This window comes from Tripterygium wilfordii, chromosome 7, assembly GCF_013401445.1.
Source record: "Tripterygium wilfordii isolate XIE 37 chromosome 7, ASM1340144v1, whole genome shotgun sequence".
Lineage (NCBI taxonomy): Eukaryota > Viridiplantae > Streptophyta > Magnoliopsida > Celastrales > Celastraceae > Tripterygium > Tripterygium wilfordii.
Genome location: NC_052238.1, coordinates 2,740,891 through 2,753,385, shown reverse-complemented (window position 1 = coordinate 2,753,385; position 12,495 = coordinate 2,740,891). Strand labels below are relative to the sequence as shown.

At 39.9% G+C, this 12,495-nt stretch overlaps 3 protein-coding genes and 1 pseudogene across 3 annotated transcripts; all 4 read right to left on the bottom strand.

Annotated features, from left to right (window-relative positions):
- Positions 1 to 1,766: 1,766 nt before the first annotated feature.
- LOC120002220 (capsanthin/capsorubin synthase, chromoplastic-like) lies at positions 1,767 to 4,203 on the bottom strand. Its single transcript, XM_038850893.1, has one exon. It carries the CDS (start codon positions 3,365 to 3,367, stop codon positions 1,880 to 1,882), a length of 1,488 nt encoding a protein of 495 aa, XP_038706821.1. The 5' UTR covers positions 3,368 to 4,203; the 3' UTR covers positions 1,767 to 1,879.
- Positions 4,204 to 4,432: 229 nt separating this feature from the next.
- Positions 4,433 to 7,508, bottom strand: LOC120002221 (vesicle-associated membrane protein 714-like). The gene is made up of 4 exons (XM_038850894.1): positions 7,037 to 7,508; positions 6,393 to 6,583; positions 5,156 to 5,319; positions 4,433 to 4,807 (listed from the first exon to the last, which is right to left on the bottom strand). Exons 1-4 carry the CDS (start codon positions 7,251 to 7,253, stop codon positions 4,717 to 4,719), a joined length of 663 nt encoding a protein of 220 aa, XP_038706822.1. The 5' UTR covers positions 7,254 to 7,508; the 3' UTR covers positions 4,433 to 4,716.
- A 255-nt stretch (positions 7,509 to 7,763) lies between these two features.
- LOC120001787 lies at positions 7,764 to 8,879 on the bottom strand (annotated as a pseudogene).
- A 977-nt stretch (positions 8,880 to 9,856) lies between these two features.
- LOC120002457 lies at positions 9,857 to 11,146 on the bottom strand. Its single transcript, XM_038851235.1, has 4 exons — positions 11,129 to 11,146; positions 10,998 to 11,019; positions 10,460 to 10,600; positions 9,857 to 10,375 (listed from the first exon to the last, which is right to left on the bottom strand). The coding sequence occupies exons 1-4, from the start codon at positions 11,144 to 11,146 to the stop codon at positions 9,996 to 9,998; spliced, it is 561 nt and encodes a 186-aa protein (XP_038707163.1). The 3' UTR covers positions 9,857 to 9,995.
- Positions 11,147 to 12,495: the final 1,349 nt, after the last annotated feature.

The following is a 12,495-nucleotide window of genomic DNA, read 5'->3' as shown; positions in this document are numbered from 1 at the left end:
TACGGTGCCCCTCCGCGATGCTCTCGGCATGGTTTTGGGGAAGGATAATCGTGCGCCTGACCCTTTGCCTACTTAAGCAGCTTCAATCAAGGTGAACCCTAAAAGTTTCAGTCAAGATAAACCCCTAAAAGCAAAACCCATTTTATTTTTCATTCTTCACCATGCTTTCAGAATTGTTTTTCTTCTCTTGGAGATTGTTCTCACTGATGGAGTGCTGATCAAATTGCAGTAAAAAATCTGCGTGTTGCAGGTTGGTTATGCGATCGTTGCTTCCAATGATCCCGATGAACCCTGTGATAACTGAATGAAGAGCTGGTAATATGCTTGTACATATGGTTTTAGAGTCTAATAATGGTTATTCGACTGGATTGTCCTTTATGAGGATGCATTGAGTTAAGTTTGTGTGCTTTTGACATGGTATTTGAGCACTTGTTGATTTCAAGTCCTGAGTTAACTCAACAATGACGAATTAAAGTAAAATATTCTATTTTTTTTCTCCATATTAGTATATACCTGACTCTGTTGATTCCTCATGATTATATATATATGTTCATGGTTCCGATTTGATTTCATGTATTGCAAATGTATGCTCTGTTTTTAGAGATTTTCTGTTCTGGTTCTACTGTTCATCATGAGGTGCAGACAGTAAAATTTGGAAAAAACTGAAATTGGGATGCAAATATGGGATGCAAATAGTTCTCATCCATTGATTATATAACATTTGGCTTGACTCATTGATGTCCGAGGATTTATTAGTTGCTAACAGATTTTGTAACCGTGCCGTTGACTTTCTTACAAGTGTAATGATGTGTGTTCTCAGGGTAATTTCTGTTTGTAGTCACTGGTACTTATTATGATTCAACGGCACCTAAGTTTGAAATGCTACCATTGTAACTGTCGTGCCCAAATCAACCCCCAGACTCCACCATAAATTAGGCCCAGATCAAGATCTTCTGAATTCTGATTCTAGAAAATCATGGCAGTGCATACTTCAACATCCAAGGCATGCTCAAAGTTCCTCATACTTGTTTTCTGCAACATTTTAACTATTAACATCAACGGTATCACCAACCCAGATGACAACGAGGGCTATGACACCAACTGGTTTTGGTTCCACCACCATTGGATGGGCCACGGCCATATTCCTTTGCTGCTGCCACAAGTCCCCATGGCTCAAGCACCTCCGGTATATTCATCACCACCGTTGAGTCCTCCTCCATACTTCCCCGTTGGTTACACCATTACCATCGCCTTACCACAGCCAGCCTCCAGCAGACCCTAATGTTTCTCCACCACCATCACCTCTTCCTCACCAACGTCCATTTCCACCGAAGCACAAACCTTCTACATACTCAAAAGTCAAAACCTCCATGTCCGCCATGTACTATTCCAGCCCAACAGCCTTCATTGCCTCCAGCAAGCCCTCCTCCCAAATATGGATTTCCTCCGCCACATCATGCATGAAGAACTAAGGTTTCCTCCACAACAGCGATAATCCACATCAACTGCCAGCTGCTAAAACTTGTTTTTTCAATCATGTTTTGTGTCTATCTTAAGTTTGTGCTGCTTGTCACTATCATATCTATCTTGGAAATTGGGATGATCAGATATATGGAGTGTGTTCACCAAGTAGCCAGAGACCAAAGTCATCAAATATATGCCTTATTGTCATCCTTGTGCAAAGTTCTTACCTGGCATACATGACTGGCGTAAAGCTGCAGACTATGTGCCTCTAAAGGCAGTACTGAAAGAGAAAGATAAACAAGTGAATGCAAAGCACTCAAATGATGGATCCTTTTATTAGGAGATTTAACCAACTAACAAGAAATTCACATGTCTATATAAATCAGAGTCTACATGCCCTTCAACATTCAATGGTTTAAATGGCTTCAAGAGCTAAATTACCCATCATTCTAACCAAGGGTGCAGGGCATTTGGTGACTATATCAAATTTGGATGGATTTGAAGCACGTCCAAACAGAGACAAGCTCAACAATGCAAGCTCTCTAAGTGATAACCTTGAGGAGAGAAAGCCTTTCCAATAATAAGGATCCAAATCAAAAAAAGCATCAAAGAACCTCGTAGTCCCACTCAAATCAAGCTTTAACAAAGTCTCCATCCCAAAAGAGTAGAATTCCCTTGTACACCTCTTCTCGATTGGCCACAAGCCATTCCAAACCTTATGATGCAGTGGCCTTCCTCTAATCATTCTGGTTGAGCCAAGACACTCTGCTATGGCCTTGGCTAGAATGGGGGCTAACGCCATTGTCCGAGCAACCATGTACCCGGTTGATGGATGCACCACACCAGAAGTCCCACCTATAGCCATAACACTCTGAGGAATCTGGGGCAGAGGGCCTCCCATTGGAATCAAACACTTCTCCTCTTCCAATACGCTCTTCACTCTGATTCCCAGATGCCTTAGCCTTGCAACCATCCTTCTCTTTATCTCCAGATAAGATAACACAGGCCTGCTAACCAGAGAAGTTTCTTCTAAAAATATTAAGTTTGAATCAAATGGCATTGCATACAGAAAGGTTGGGAATCTCGAATTGCTTACTCGCATATACGGTTCATTCCCTAAATGGGAATCTCTCCAATCCATGAGAAGCATTTTATCCAAGTCAAAAGGGTGATTATCAACTTCAGCTAAAATACCATGTGCAATCTGATAACCATGGTTTCTTGGCTTATCATAATCGATAAAAGGGCTAGCAAAACCACTTGCATCTACAACTAGACTTGCCTTCAGCTTGTTCCCATCATTACAAGTAACTGAAGACTCAAATTCCTCATGTTCTACTTTCCAAACAGTGGCTTTATGAAATTTAACTCCATTGGAGACACAATTCTCCATCAATTTTGTCTTCAGCTTCTTCCTACTAACACGACCATAAGAACGGTCCAAGTACTTGGTCTTGTGATCATCTATGTGGACACTGGTCATTGGCCATGTATAGTCCAAAGAATCCTCAAGCCCCATGCTTTCAAACTCATCAACCCATACTCCATAATTGTTAGGCCACATCGAAAGCGGAGAAGGATCAACACAACATACCTTTATCCCATAACTTGAAATTTGCTCTGCAAGACGCAGGCCAGCCGGGCCAGTACCAATGATGATTACATCCAAGCGCGACCGTGCAGCAGGATCAATCCATGGGAGATCAAAGTGTAGAGGCTCGGGTTTTGATTCGGGTTTCAAGTCGAGGAAATTACCCAACTTGCAAATCTGGATTCTACGATGAGCCTTTCTTGAAGGTACACTACGGGAGGTTGGAGAAGAGAAGACAGGGGTTGGCAAATGGTGTGAATGAGAAGTCCTAATCGGAGGCGATGGTGAGAATTGCCTGATAAGAGTGCTCATGTATGCGAGACTTGAAAAGGAGAGAAGAGGAACAGATGATTAAAAATCTAGGTAAGTTAAGACGAAAATGGGAATAATAATGGAGAAACATATGGAGGTATGAACAGAGGAATGAGGAATCCAAAGTAATGCCAGGAAATTGATTCTCGTTGTGGCCTACCGCCTGTTTTCGGAGTCCATCGTTAATAAGGAAATTACCCAAATAAAAAATTATTATTAGTCCTAATCTCTGTGACACCACTTGTTTTCTGAAAGTATTTCTGTGGCAATGTGCAAGGAAAAGTTACGAATTCTCTAAACTACCCACCAAGCAGACATATTCCCACTGCCTGGGTTGGGTATCAAAAGGTAGCGGCTTCAATCTCCTTTGGGCTTTGATGAATTTTTTTTAAACATGGGTTTGGCAAGTGGGACCTAGCCACTGCGTTGTCTACTTGTTTTTGGGCCGGCACCGCACGCTGCTTTCGGTCGCTTTTCTATTCAGAAGGCGTTAGCCAGTCACTTCGTCGCGAGGCTGACAAAGCAAACATTCTATTTCACTTATGGCTTTCTAATTTTTCTTTTCCCCTTAATGAATTCAAATACGCTAGCATCCACAGGTAACATGTTGTTCATCAAATCTGATTCAATTCTACACGGTTGATGATAAGTCTTTTAAACCAAGATTATTGCACGCAAACATCAACTCAACTTTTAAGGCCTCGTCTAAGCAAGGGAGAAGTTTGTCTCGCAGATCTAATCATCTAAAACGTTTAGGTAACGTATCAGATTATTAATAGCTGGGGATACTTGTGCCGTTGTGCGCCACCAGTCAAAAGTTGAAGTGACCCTGCTCTCTCCTTTTTGGCATTGATTCGTACCATCCAGCCAAATAATTCTAATGTCGTTTTAACTCTCAGCACTGTAAAAATCTGCAAATTAAAGATAGGAACTTGGGGAGGGGGGAAAGGAACACGCAGCAAACAATGCAACCCATAAACAAACGAGACATGAGAAATTTTCAAAGCTCACAAAGTGAAACCATTCAACCAGGCAATTACATACGAAACACAAGACGTTATGACATCACATAAAGGAAATTTGAACCTCAATAATTTATCTTGAGAGAACAATTATAATAATCCACACATTTTTACACGATACAAAATTGAACAATAACAAAGTGACAGCAACTCATCAGACTCACATTTCAATGCGAGACCACCCACATCCAGTAATACTGTACTATTTGGAACCATGTAGAAGTTTCAGATACTAAATTTCCACACAAACCATGAATTCAAAGGTTGAATTCACTGAAGCCTCCTGACATGGCCAATAACAACGTACCTTAGAAACGAGAGTGAGAGTCAAGATCTACATGAAGGAAGAGTAATGCCGCCACAGCAGGCAGCAATTATTATGTACAGCAACAGAACAATCAAGCATGTTAACATGGCCCTGCCAAACAATAACATTAGCGTTCACAAGTGGATTTTGAAATTCCAGTAGACTGGACCTTCTTAGAATAATAGACAACAAGAAATAATCACGGTAAAATATAATGTAGCCCCATATGGGGTTTAAAGAGACTTGTTATAACTAGCACAGAATCAATTTCTTTTTCTTTTTTCGCCAGTCTCAAATTTTAGTTAGCTAAACTGATTTGTAAGGTTATGCATCACAACCTCGAACATCTACACCAGTTCTGATTAGAATAACTGGTGCTTTCTAATGTAAAAAAGACAAACCATGGTAGCTTGCAACTTAAATTAAAAAAAAAAATTTGGCATAAAAAACAGCACTTACAAGAGTTTGGCATTTTTCATCCAAAGAGCTCGACGAAGCCTCTTAGATTGTTTTCTGAAATGAAATGCACCGTCTTGCATTGTCGCAGTTTTGTCGACAAGAAGCTCAATTCGATCACCCCTTTCCAATATTTTCTCAATGTTTTCCACCATGATTGTGCGTATCTGAATTAAGATTACACAGCTTGTAAGCACCAAACAAAAAGAAAAAAGATCACATGATCAAATACACACACATATAGAAGCACGCAAAAAACCCTTGTAACAAAAGAGACAACATCATTCCCAATTCTGAACCACACCCATTCTCATGAATAAACGTAGATGGCCAAATGATAGGAAACTTCTACTTTCTAACCCACAAGGGCCACAAGCCATCACTCAAAACTGTTTCCAGTAAACAAGCCCTCACTTGAAATTGTTACCCGTCCTCAAGTAAAATATGCACCACGACAAATCATTATTCGTCTATGTTGAATGATAATATATGCAGTCAAAACGATTTTTTCATCTTCTTAATTTCCCAACAAACAACACCCTCCAAAATTTAATTTATCCAAAGTGAGAATTTGGGCTAGATGTGTGACAAATTAGCGAATGATATATGCAAAGAGATTTTTTTTTTAATTTCAGATAAGAGTGGCTTGTGAAAATAGTTTTACATGGTTTGGGCATGTATACAACGTGAACAATGATTGTCTAGCATGAAAGGCAAGAGAATTTAACAATATAATAAGAATAAAAGGGCGAGCAAACAAAGACATGGATGGAATTGATAAAAGAAAGACAGTCACAACTGCAAACTTTAAACCAGAATAATTGAAGGGGAAAACCATACAGCTGATTTCAACCAAGTTTTATTATGGATTCAGATAGAAACCCCATCAAAATGTTTGAGAATAAGACTTGGACAACAATTATTCATTTTCTCACAAGAGGGTAAAAATATCCCTAGGAATTTATATGCTTCTCCCCCTACATTTTCCTTCAAAACGAAAACCATAAGGCACTAACAGCAATAAGAGTGGGCACTGGCTGGATGGTAAATGAAGGTACTTAACTCTTGAACGATTAAAGCTTAATTTTTTACAGGTTTGCTGAAACACTATATTTGCCATGTAAGGAAAAAGGACATCCTCAGCATGCAGCCAAATGGAAGGGAAAAAAAAACACTAGGGCAATGGGCAAATGAATAAGAGAGAAACTTAAATAATCATATGCATAAATATTACACTTGCCTCACCAACTTCACCTCTCACACGATTTAGAGTATCTGCACTAGGATTACTCGAGAAAAATTCCATTTGCTGATGCAAGACTCTAGAGAACTCGTCATTCATTGCATAAGCTGGAACATAATGGGCCACTCTGGCATAGTTTTTCATGAATCTCATGTGTATATCCTCCAAGTATGAAAATGGAATTCTCCCTGGATCAAGGCAAAAATGATATGATAACTCAAAGAACATGAACAAGAATAAGTGAAAATCAACAGCCAGCAGGGACTAGGGAGGTCAAAATCATGCAGAAAACCAAGTAATGATTAATGAATACACTAGTCCACTCAACACTATCGCAAAGAAGTAGAAGTTAGGATGGTTCTTAAGTATTTCATGAGAAGCATCTATAGCAGATTTTTTAAGTCCTCCTTTTTCTCTTCCTTCCATTCTTGGACGGTATCTAATCATCAACTCTATTGTATTGTTCGTGTATTGCTCTTGAAGCTTAGTTCTCAACTCTTCCTTCTTCCTTCTATCCAGTAACTTCTGCTATTCGATACAGAAAATATTCATACAAAACTAAGCTAGAATTACGAAATATCAATTTATATGCAATGATAAAAAATTCAATAAGAAAGAAACGGATAACTAGAGAAACGCACTGCCAAAGGTGTCGTTGGCCATGCATAGGAAGGTGAGGCCGTCGGATCTGAGTATATGAAAGATATATCGTTCCTGAGAGAAGCAGAGCCTTGACTCCTCCTCATCCGGGAGCTTCTCCAAGATCCGTCGCACCACCGCCCCAATGTTTCCTGTCACCGCGCTGAACTCCGCCAGCACCACCGTTCCCCGAGCCACCACAGCGTAAAGTATAGCCATGCCAAAATCTCAACCCTAAATCCCTCTCTATACAAGAATATATTGATCGTTGTCGACAATAATTTAGATCGGATGACGAGTGTGGCATAGAGATTTCTTTCTTCAGGGGTGGGGGTTTAATTGGGCGATTTCCTATTATTTGAGACGGAGAGTCGAGAGCCCGCCAGCGATGTCACCGGCGAGTCCAGTCCACGGTAGTTTGAGCGTACAGTGTTTTATATTGCTGACCGAGAGGACTCAGCGAGGCTCGTGCTACACTGCTACCTGCCATGGTCCAACTGTCCAAGGGCGAAGATTTTTCTTTTTTTTTTATTTGAAGATTCTTAGCGTTCACTTGGGCGGGGCCCATTCAAATCCGCAGCGTTCAATATAAACCCAACTCGAAGCCAGGGATGCTCTAATGGGCCGATTAAGTTTTTAGGCCCATTGATTCAATCTAAACCCAATTCAAGGCCTCTCTTGAAGCCGTGGACGCTCTAATGGGCCCATCAAGTGTTGTGTGAAATTACGAAATTGAATATGTCTTGAGTTCCATTGTTTTGTATGTAAAAGGCCTTAAAAATGTTACACTTAGCCGCATATACATTATTGGTGCGAATATGAGTTATTACATTCCATACATACATGAAGGTGGTATATTTACATCCTCCCTATATTTCAATCAGCCATAGACCACGAAAACTGCATCAATGGTTGCAATTTTGAGGAAATGAATTGGCTCCATGATCAGTAGTAGTTGTAATGTCATGTATGGTAGATCTCTTTCTGTATTTGTTAATGGAAGTTAAGACGAAGAAAGTACTTCTGGGCATGGCTAGCCACTTGAGCCGGAGTTCTGGAGACAACTGCATTCCTTGCAATACTCCTCCAATCTCCCTTTCCATATCTTTCCAGTCCAATTAGAAACAGCCTGGAATACGATAAATTCAAATTAATGCATCAGTCGATGAGATTCTCTTGACGATTTGTATACAATTTCAACAATTTAATTCATAAATCAGCCTCAATTGCAAAACAAATTGCGTCTTATTGAACGACAAAGAACGATGAAGATAGACAATTCTGAATTGATGCGATTGGTGATTGTTCCAAAAATTCCTAGCCTTGAAAATCAATTGATGCGAAAAGAGGAGTATGAGTGCTCACCTGTGCTCTTCCTGAGTCCAAGGCACTCCTCTTCTCCTCTCTGTCTCCTTCTCTCTGCTGCCTTTCGAGGCAAACAACAATTGATCGCTCGTCCCGGACTGATCGCCATCGCAATTGCTCATCCCGACCAAATCAACCAAATCTTCGTCGTCGTCGTCGTCACAATAATTCGGCAGCTGAACTCGTCCCGAATCGATCTCACTCACATCGTGAACCAAATCCTCGTAATGTCTTCTCACTTCCGTCCATGTCTTTCCCGGGACTTGACTAGCGATCTTCTCCCACCGATCCGGCGTGTTCTCAGAGAACACCGCGAGTGCCCTCTCGAAGAGCTTGTCCTCGAGCCGAGACCACGGCGAGGAATCGGCCGTGGCCGGCCAGTTCCTGCCGTCGAGCATGGTTCAATATTGCGAGCAGAAAGTGCGAGATTTGATTTTGACCAAGCAAGAACCGCGGTATTTATCGCACTGGTACGCGTTAATTTAACAGTAATTAATCAAGTTAATTTAAACTTATCCACAAACCGACTTGAAACTTTCCTTTTAAAAAGCTCATTAGCTATCTATGATCATGATCAGCATCTCTGTGTTAGTCCGATTTTGTTTGGCTTATATAATTAACAAGTTGAATTTGTGATAAGACAAATCTATTATTTAACTTAAACTTGTTCTATCGAGTAAAGAAATCAGATATTATTTGGCCAAACCAATTTTGCTTCCTATCCTATTATGATCTTCAACATCTATTTCAATGTGTTTGTATATAAATGTGATGAGGTTAATTTTCTTATCCTTTTTTTTTAGTTTGTATGATCATGTTTCTATCTTTTACTTGTTTTTAAGTTAATATGGATGAATGATATTAATCTATGTTATGGGCCAAGGGGTATGCATGGAGTTAGTTTTCCATGGGTTGGTCTTCAACTTTTTTAACTTGGCAAATGAAAATTAGCCCAATTTATCATTCGAAAAATTGAGTAGATGTAAATTTTGGACATTTAGGACAACTTGTACCATGATGGGGATAGTTAAGACTTAGTTGAAGTCCACGCGGTCAGGGACTCGAAAGTTGGACAAACCAACGGGAATTAGGATTTCACAAGAAAATATCTTAGTTGATTGGTTCGAACTCTCGATCTCAAATACCGTTCGTCCTAAGTTTGAAATGATAATCAATTAGCGTTGTTTTGCTTATAGAGCAAACACGCATTGACCCTGTTATAGCCCATCAATTCAAAAGCCCAACTCAAGGCACCATATATCCTGATATAGAACAGATGTTGGGACCCAAGAGGTTCATGAGGAAATTGCCCATATTGATTGTTGGGGGCCCATACAAACATGTACTGCATGTTTGAACTTTGGAGACCTCAACTTTAAGGGGATTAAACAGGATAAGTAAGATATTAATTCGATGCATTAATGTATATTACAACTTTAGAGAGTAGTCACAGGAAATACAACATATATAATTCATAAGCTGTGAATTAATACACTGATAGAATTACAGCAAAAACATAATAATGAAGCACATATTTTCTTACAGAAAACCACACATATACAACTATATATAGCCAGCCATGCAGATTGCTGGTATTCAAGGAATACCTATGATGGGGACGAAGGGAATATAGTAGCTAGACGGAGCGAGTCCCCATTCGGGTGGCAGAGGCAGATCGACGGTCTTAGATGACCCAACACCACATTTCATGACCTTTGAAGGGCACTTGGTGGAGAAGGCAAGAGGGGTAGAGATGGCGTAGAAGCCACTATTCTCACCATCAGCCCTAACAATCTGGGACACTACGCCCTTCTTTGAAGCATAAAGGGCACTAGGGCCTCCAACAAGCTTCGCAAGGCAATTCAGAGGCGTCTTGGTGGATTCCGAGGGAAGATCAACCGCGAAGGAACCGTCTTCCTTCGTGTTCGCCATAGATAGCTTCTTCACCTTATCACACTTCACCAAAATCTTGATTCCTGTAACATTGCGAAACCATACACAATTATGATCACAAATTAATATTTTAGGAAAAGTTGATATGGATTTTGAGTTCAAATTACCTGAGAAGTCGTAATGGTTCTTGCAGTCAAGGCAAGACACCTTGCCCTTGAGAGCTTGACATGCAGAGAGTTGGATCCTTGATGAAATCAGGACCAAGAGAAGTGCTGCAAGGTTAAGCATACGAATAGCCATAGAAGATGCTGAACAAAGTTTGAAGAGAAGAACATGAGAGTGTTATAACTTATAAACAAGTAATAATTTATTCAGAGTAGCTATTCTACATTTAATAAAGGGACCCTTAGCCTGACCATGGTAGTTGGAATTGATGAAGATATTAACTTTACGAGTAGGTATAGGGCAGTCCAGATGTTGGAATATTAACTTTTTTCAAGAAATTGTTGTGATTGTGCTTCCCAGTAAACATATGTTGAAGATTAAATGATTTCCATATATAATTAGTGAGGAGTAATTGGGTAATATGCAACTAGATGAATTTGAATTTCCCAATAAACCTTAATTAAGTTAATTGCAAAAAGTGAGATTTGTTTTTTAATATCAAATCTTAATTTTGGAAACTTTTACAAAACAATAATCAACTTAGGAGATTTGTAGGATCCACCTGTCACATAGAAAGTCAAGAATCAGAGTTATTAAATGGGCAGATGAAGCAAACGTATGCTATTGCTATGAAATCTGAATTTTTTTGTGTAGACTAGCTTTAAGAGCACCTGCAACATCACCGGCATATCATCAATGCCTTTGTCCTTGTTGCCTATAATTAACTATCATCTATTCAAAAGAAGATCGTCATGATCTTATCCATCCTCCAGAAAAATTACTTTAAAATTAAAATGAAAATCAAAAATAAAAAACGATGATTCATTTATTCAGAGAGATACAGCTAGCGCCAATTCGCGTAAAAGATTAATACTAGCTCCTTGGGTATTAAGAGATCAGCAAAAATGGATTAATAAATGGCACCGATTATTCAGAGGAAGGAATTTAAGAGCAGCACACTCTTCTTAGTAGTGGTGCTCGATCGTGGACCCCATGAAGAAAGAATTCAAAGACAAAATTTGTCTTTTTCTTGAGGACAACCAAAGAGTGTGAGCCTTGTGAGGTGCGTATTAAAGTTTCCAGCTAAATACTGTGCTGGACCGTTCGATAGAGATAGAGAAGAAAAAAGGTTGGAGATTTAAACGGTGGAGTGGGTCAGGAGCTAAAAAGGCTGTTGATCCCATACATCCATTTTCATAGTCCCTACTTGTTAAAAGAAGCTCCACTTATCTCCCAACAGACATGACATCTTTTTCGTCTCTGATACACCAACACAAACAAGGCCAGACCCGACTATCATTCTACGCTACCACGAGGAGGGTTGTGGGCCAGTTTGACCTGATAAGATGAACCACATCATGCCCTCGAGACCTGGAGATATATAGTTGGGCTTAGATTAGATCTACGGCCCAGAAAAAGTTTGGGTTTCAACCACACTTTTAACTAACTGGTGGGCTGCTCTGGCCCACCATTTACTCCTTCATTAACCAATAATCATTACCACCCAGAAAAAAAAGAGGGCTTTTTGGGCCTATCCATCCTGGGCACGATATTGTCGCTGGCCCCGTGAATGCCTGTCTGCAACGAATAGTCGAATCCATTAAGCGCATCCCAAGTTCACAACCTTCGTGCAATAATCCCTTTCCAGGTCCCAACTAAGCTCTTCTTCTCTCCACATATATAATGCAACTGTATTCTAAATCCCAGAATAGGTTTCGAACAAGCTTGTCATGCCCATCCCAAATCACGCTCGAATGTCACTGTTCGGCAACAAGAACACGCCCCTCAAAGCTCAATCACAGCCAGTACATACAGTAATCAAACCAGAAACATCGAACCCTCCTCCATAATTTCAAATTTAGACCCCCTAATTCTCAATAGCAAATCAACAATGAAGTGATGTAGCATATTCAAGTTTTCAATCAATCACAATACCTTTCACAGTATTAATACAACTTTTTTCAATTCATGCCAATCATGACGACTTCCGAGTACAACACTACAACTCCAAGCTTCTAGTTACTACACGGTAGAAATT

Coding starts and splice junctions, on each gene's coding strand:
- LOC120002221 (XM_038850894.1), bottom strand. CDS start 7,253: ATGGCTATACTTTACGCTGTGGTGGCTCGGGGAACGGTGGTGCTGGCG. Junction 5,320..6,392: donor TGAGAGGTGAAGTTGGTGAG/GCAAGTGTAATA, acceptor ATCTTAATTCAG/ATACGCACAATCATGGTGGA. Junction 4,808..5,155: donor ATGAAAAATGCCAAACTCTT/GTAAGTGCTGTT, acceptor ATTGTTTGGCAG/GGCCATGTTAACATGCTTGA.
- LOC120002220 (XM_038850893.1), bottom strand. CDS start 3,367: ATGAGCACTCTTATCAGGCAATTCTCACCATCGCCTCCGATTAGGACT.
- LOC120002457 (XM_038851235.1), bottom strand. Junction 10,601..10,997: donor GGATCCTACAAATCTCCTAA/GTTGATTATTGT, acceptor AACTTTGTTCAG/CATCTTCTATGGCTATTCGT. Junction 10,376..10,459: donor GAACCATTACGACTTCTCAG/GTAATTTGAACT, acceptor GCAATGTTACAG/GAATCAAGATTTTGGTGAAG.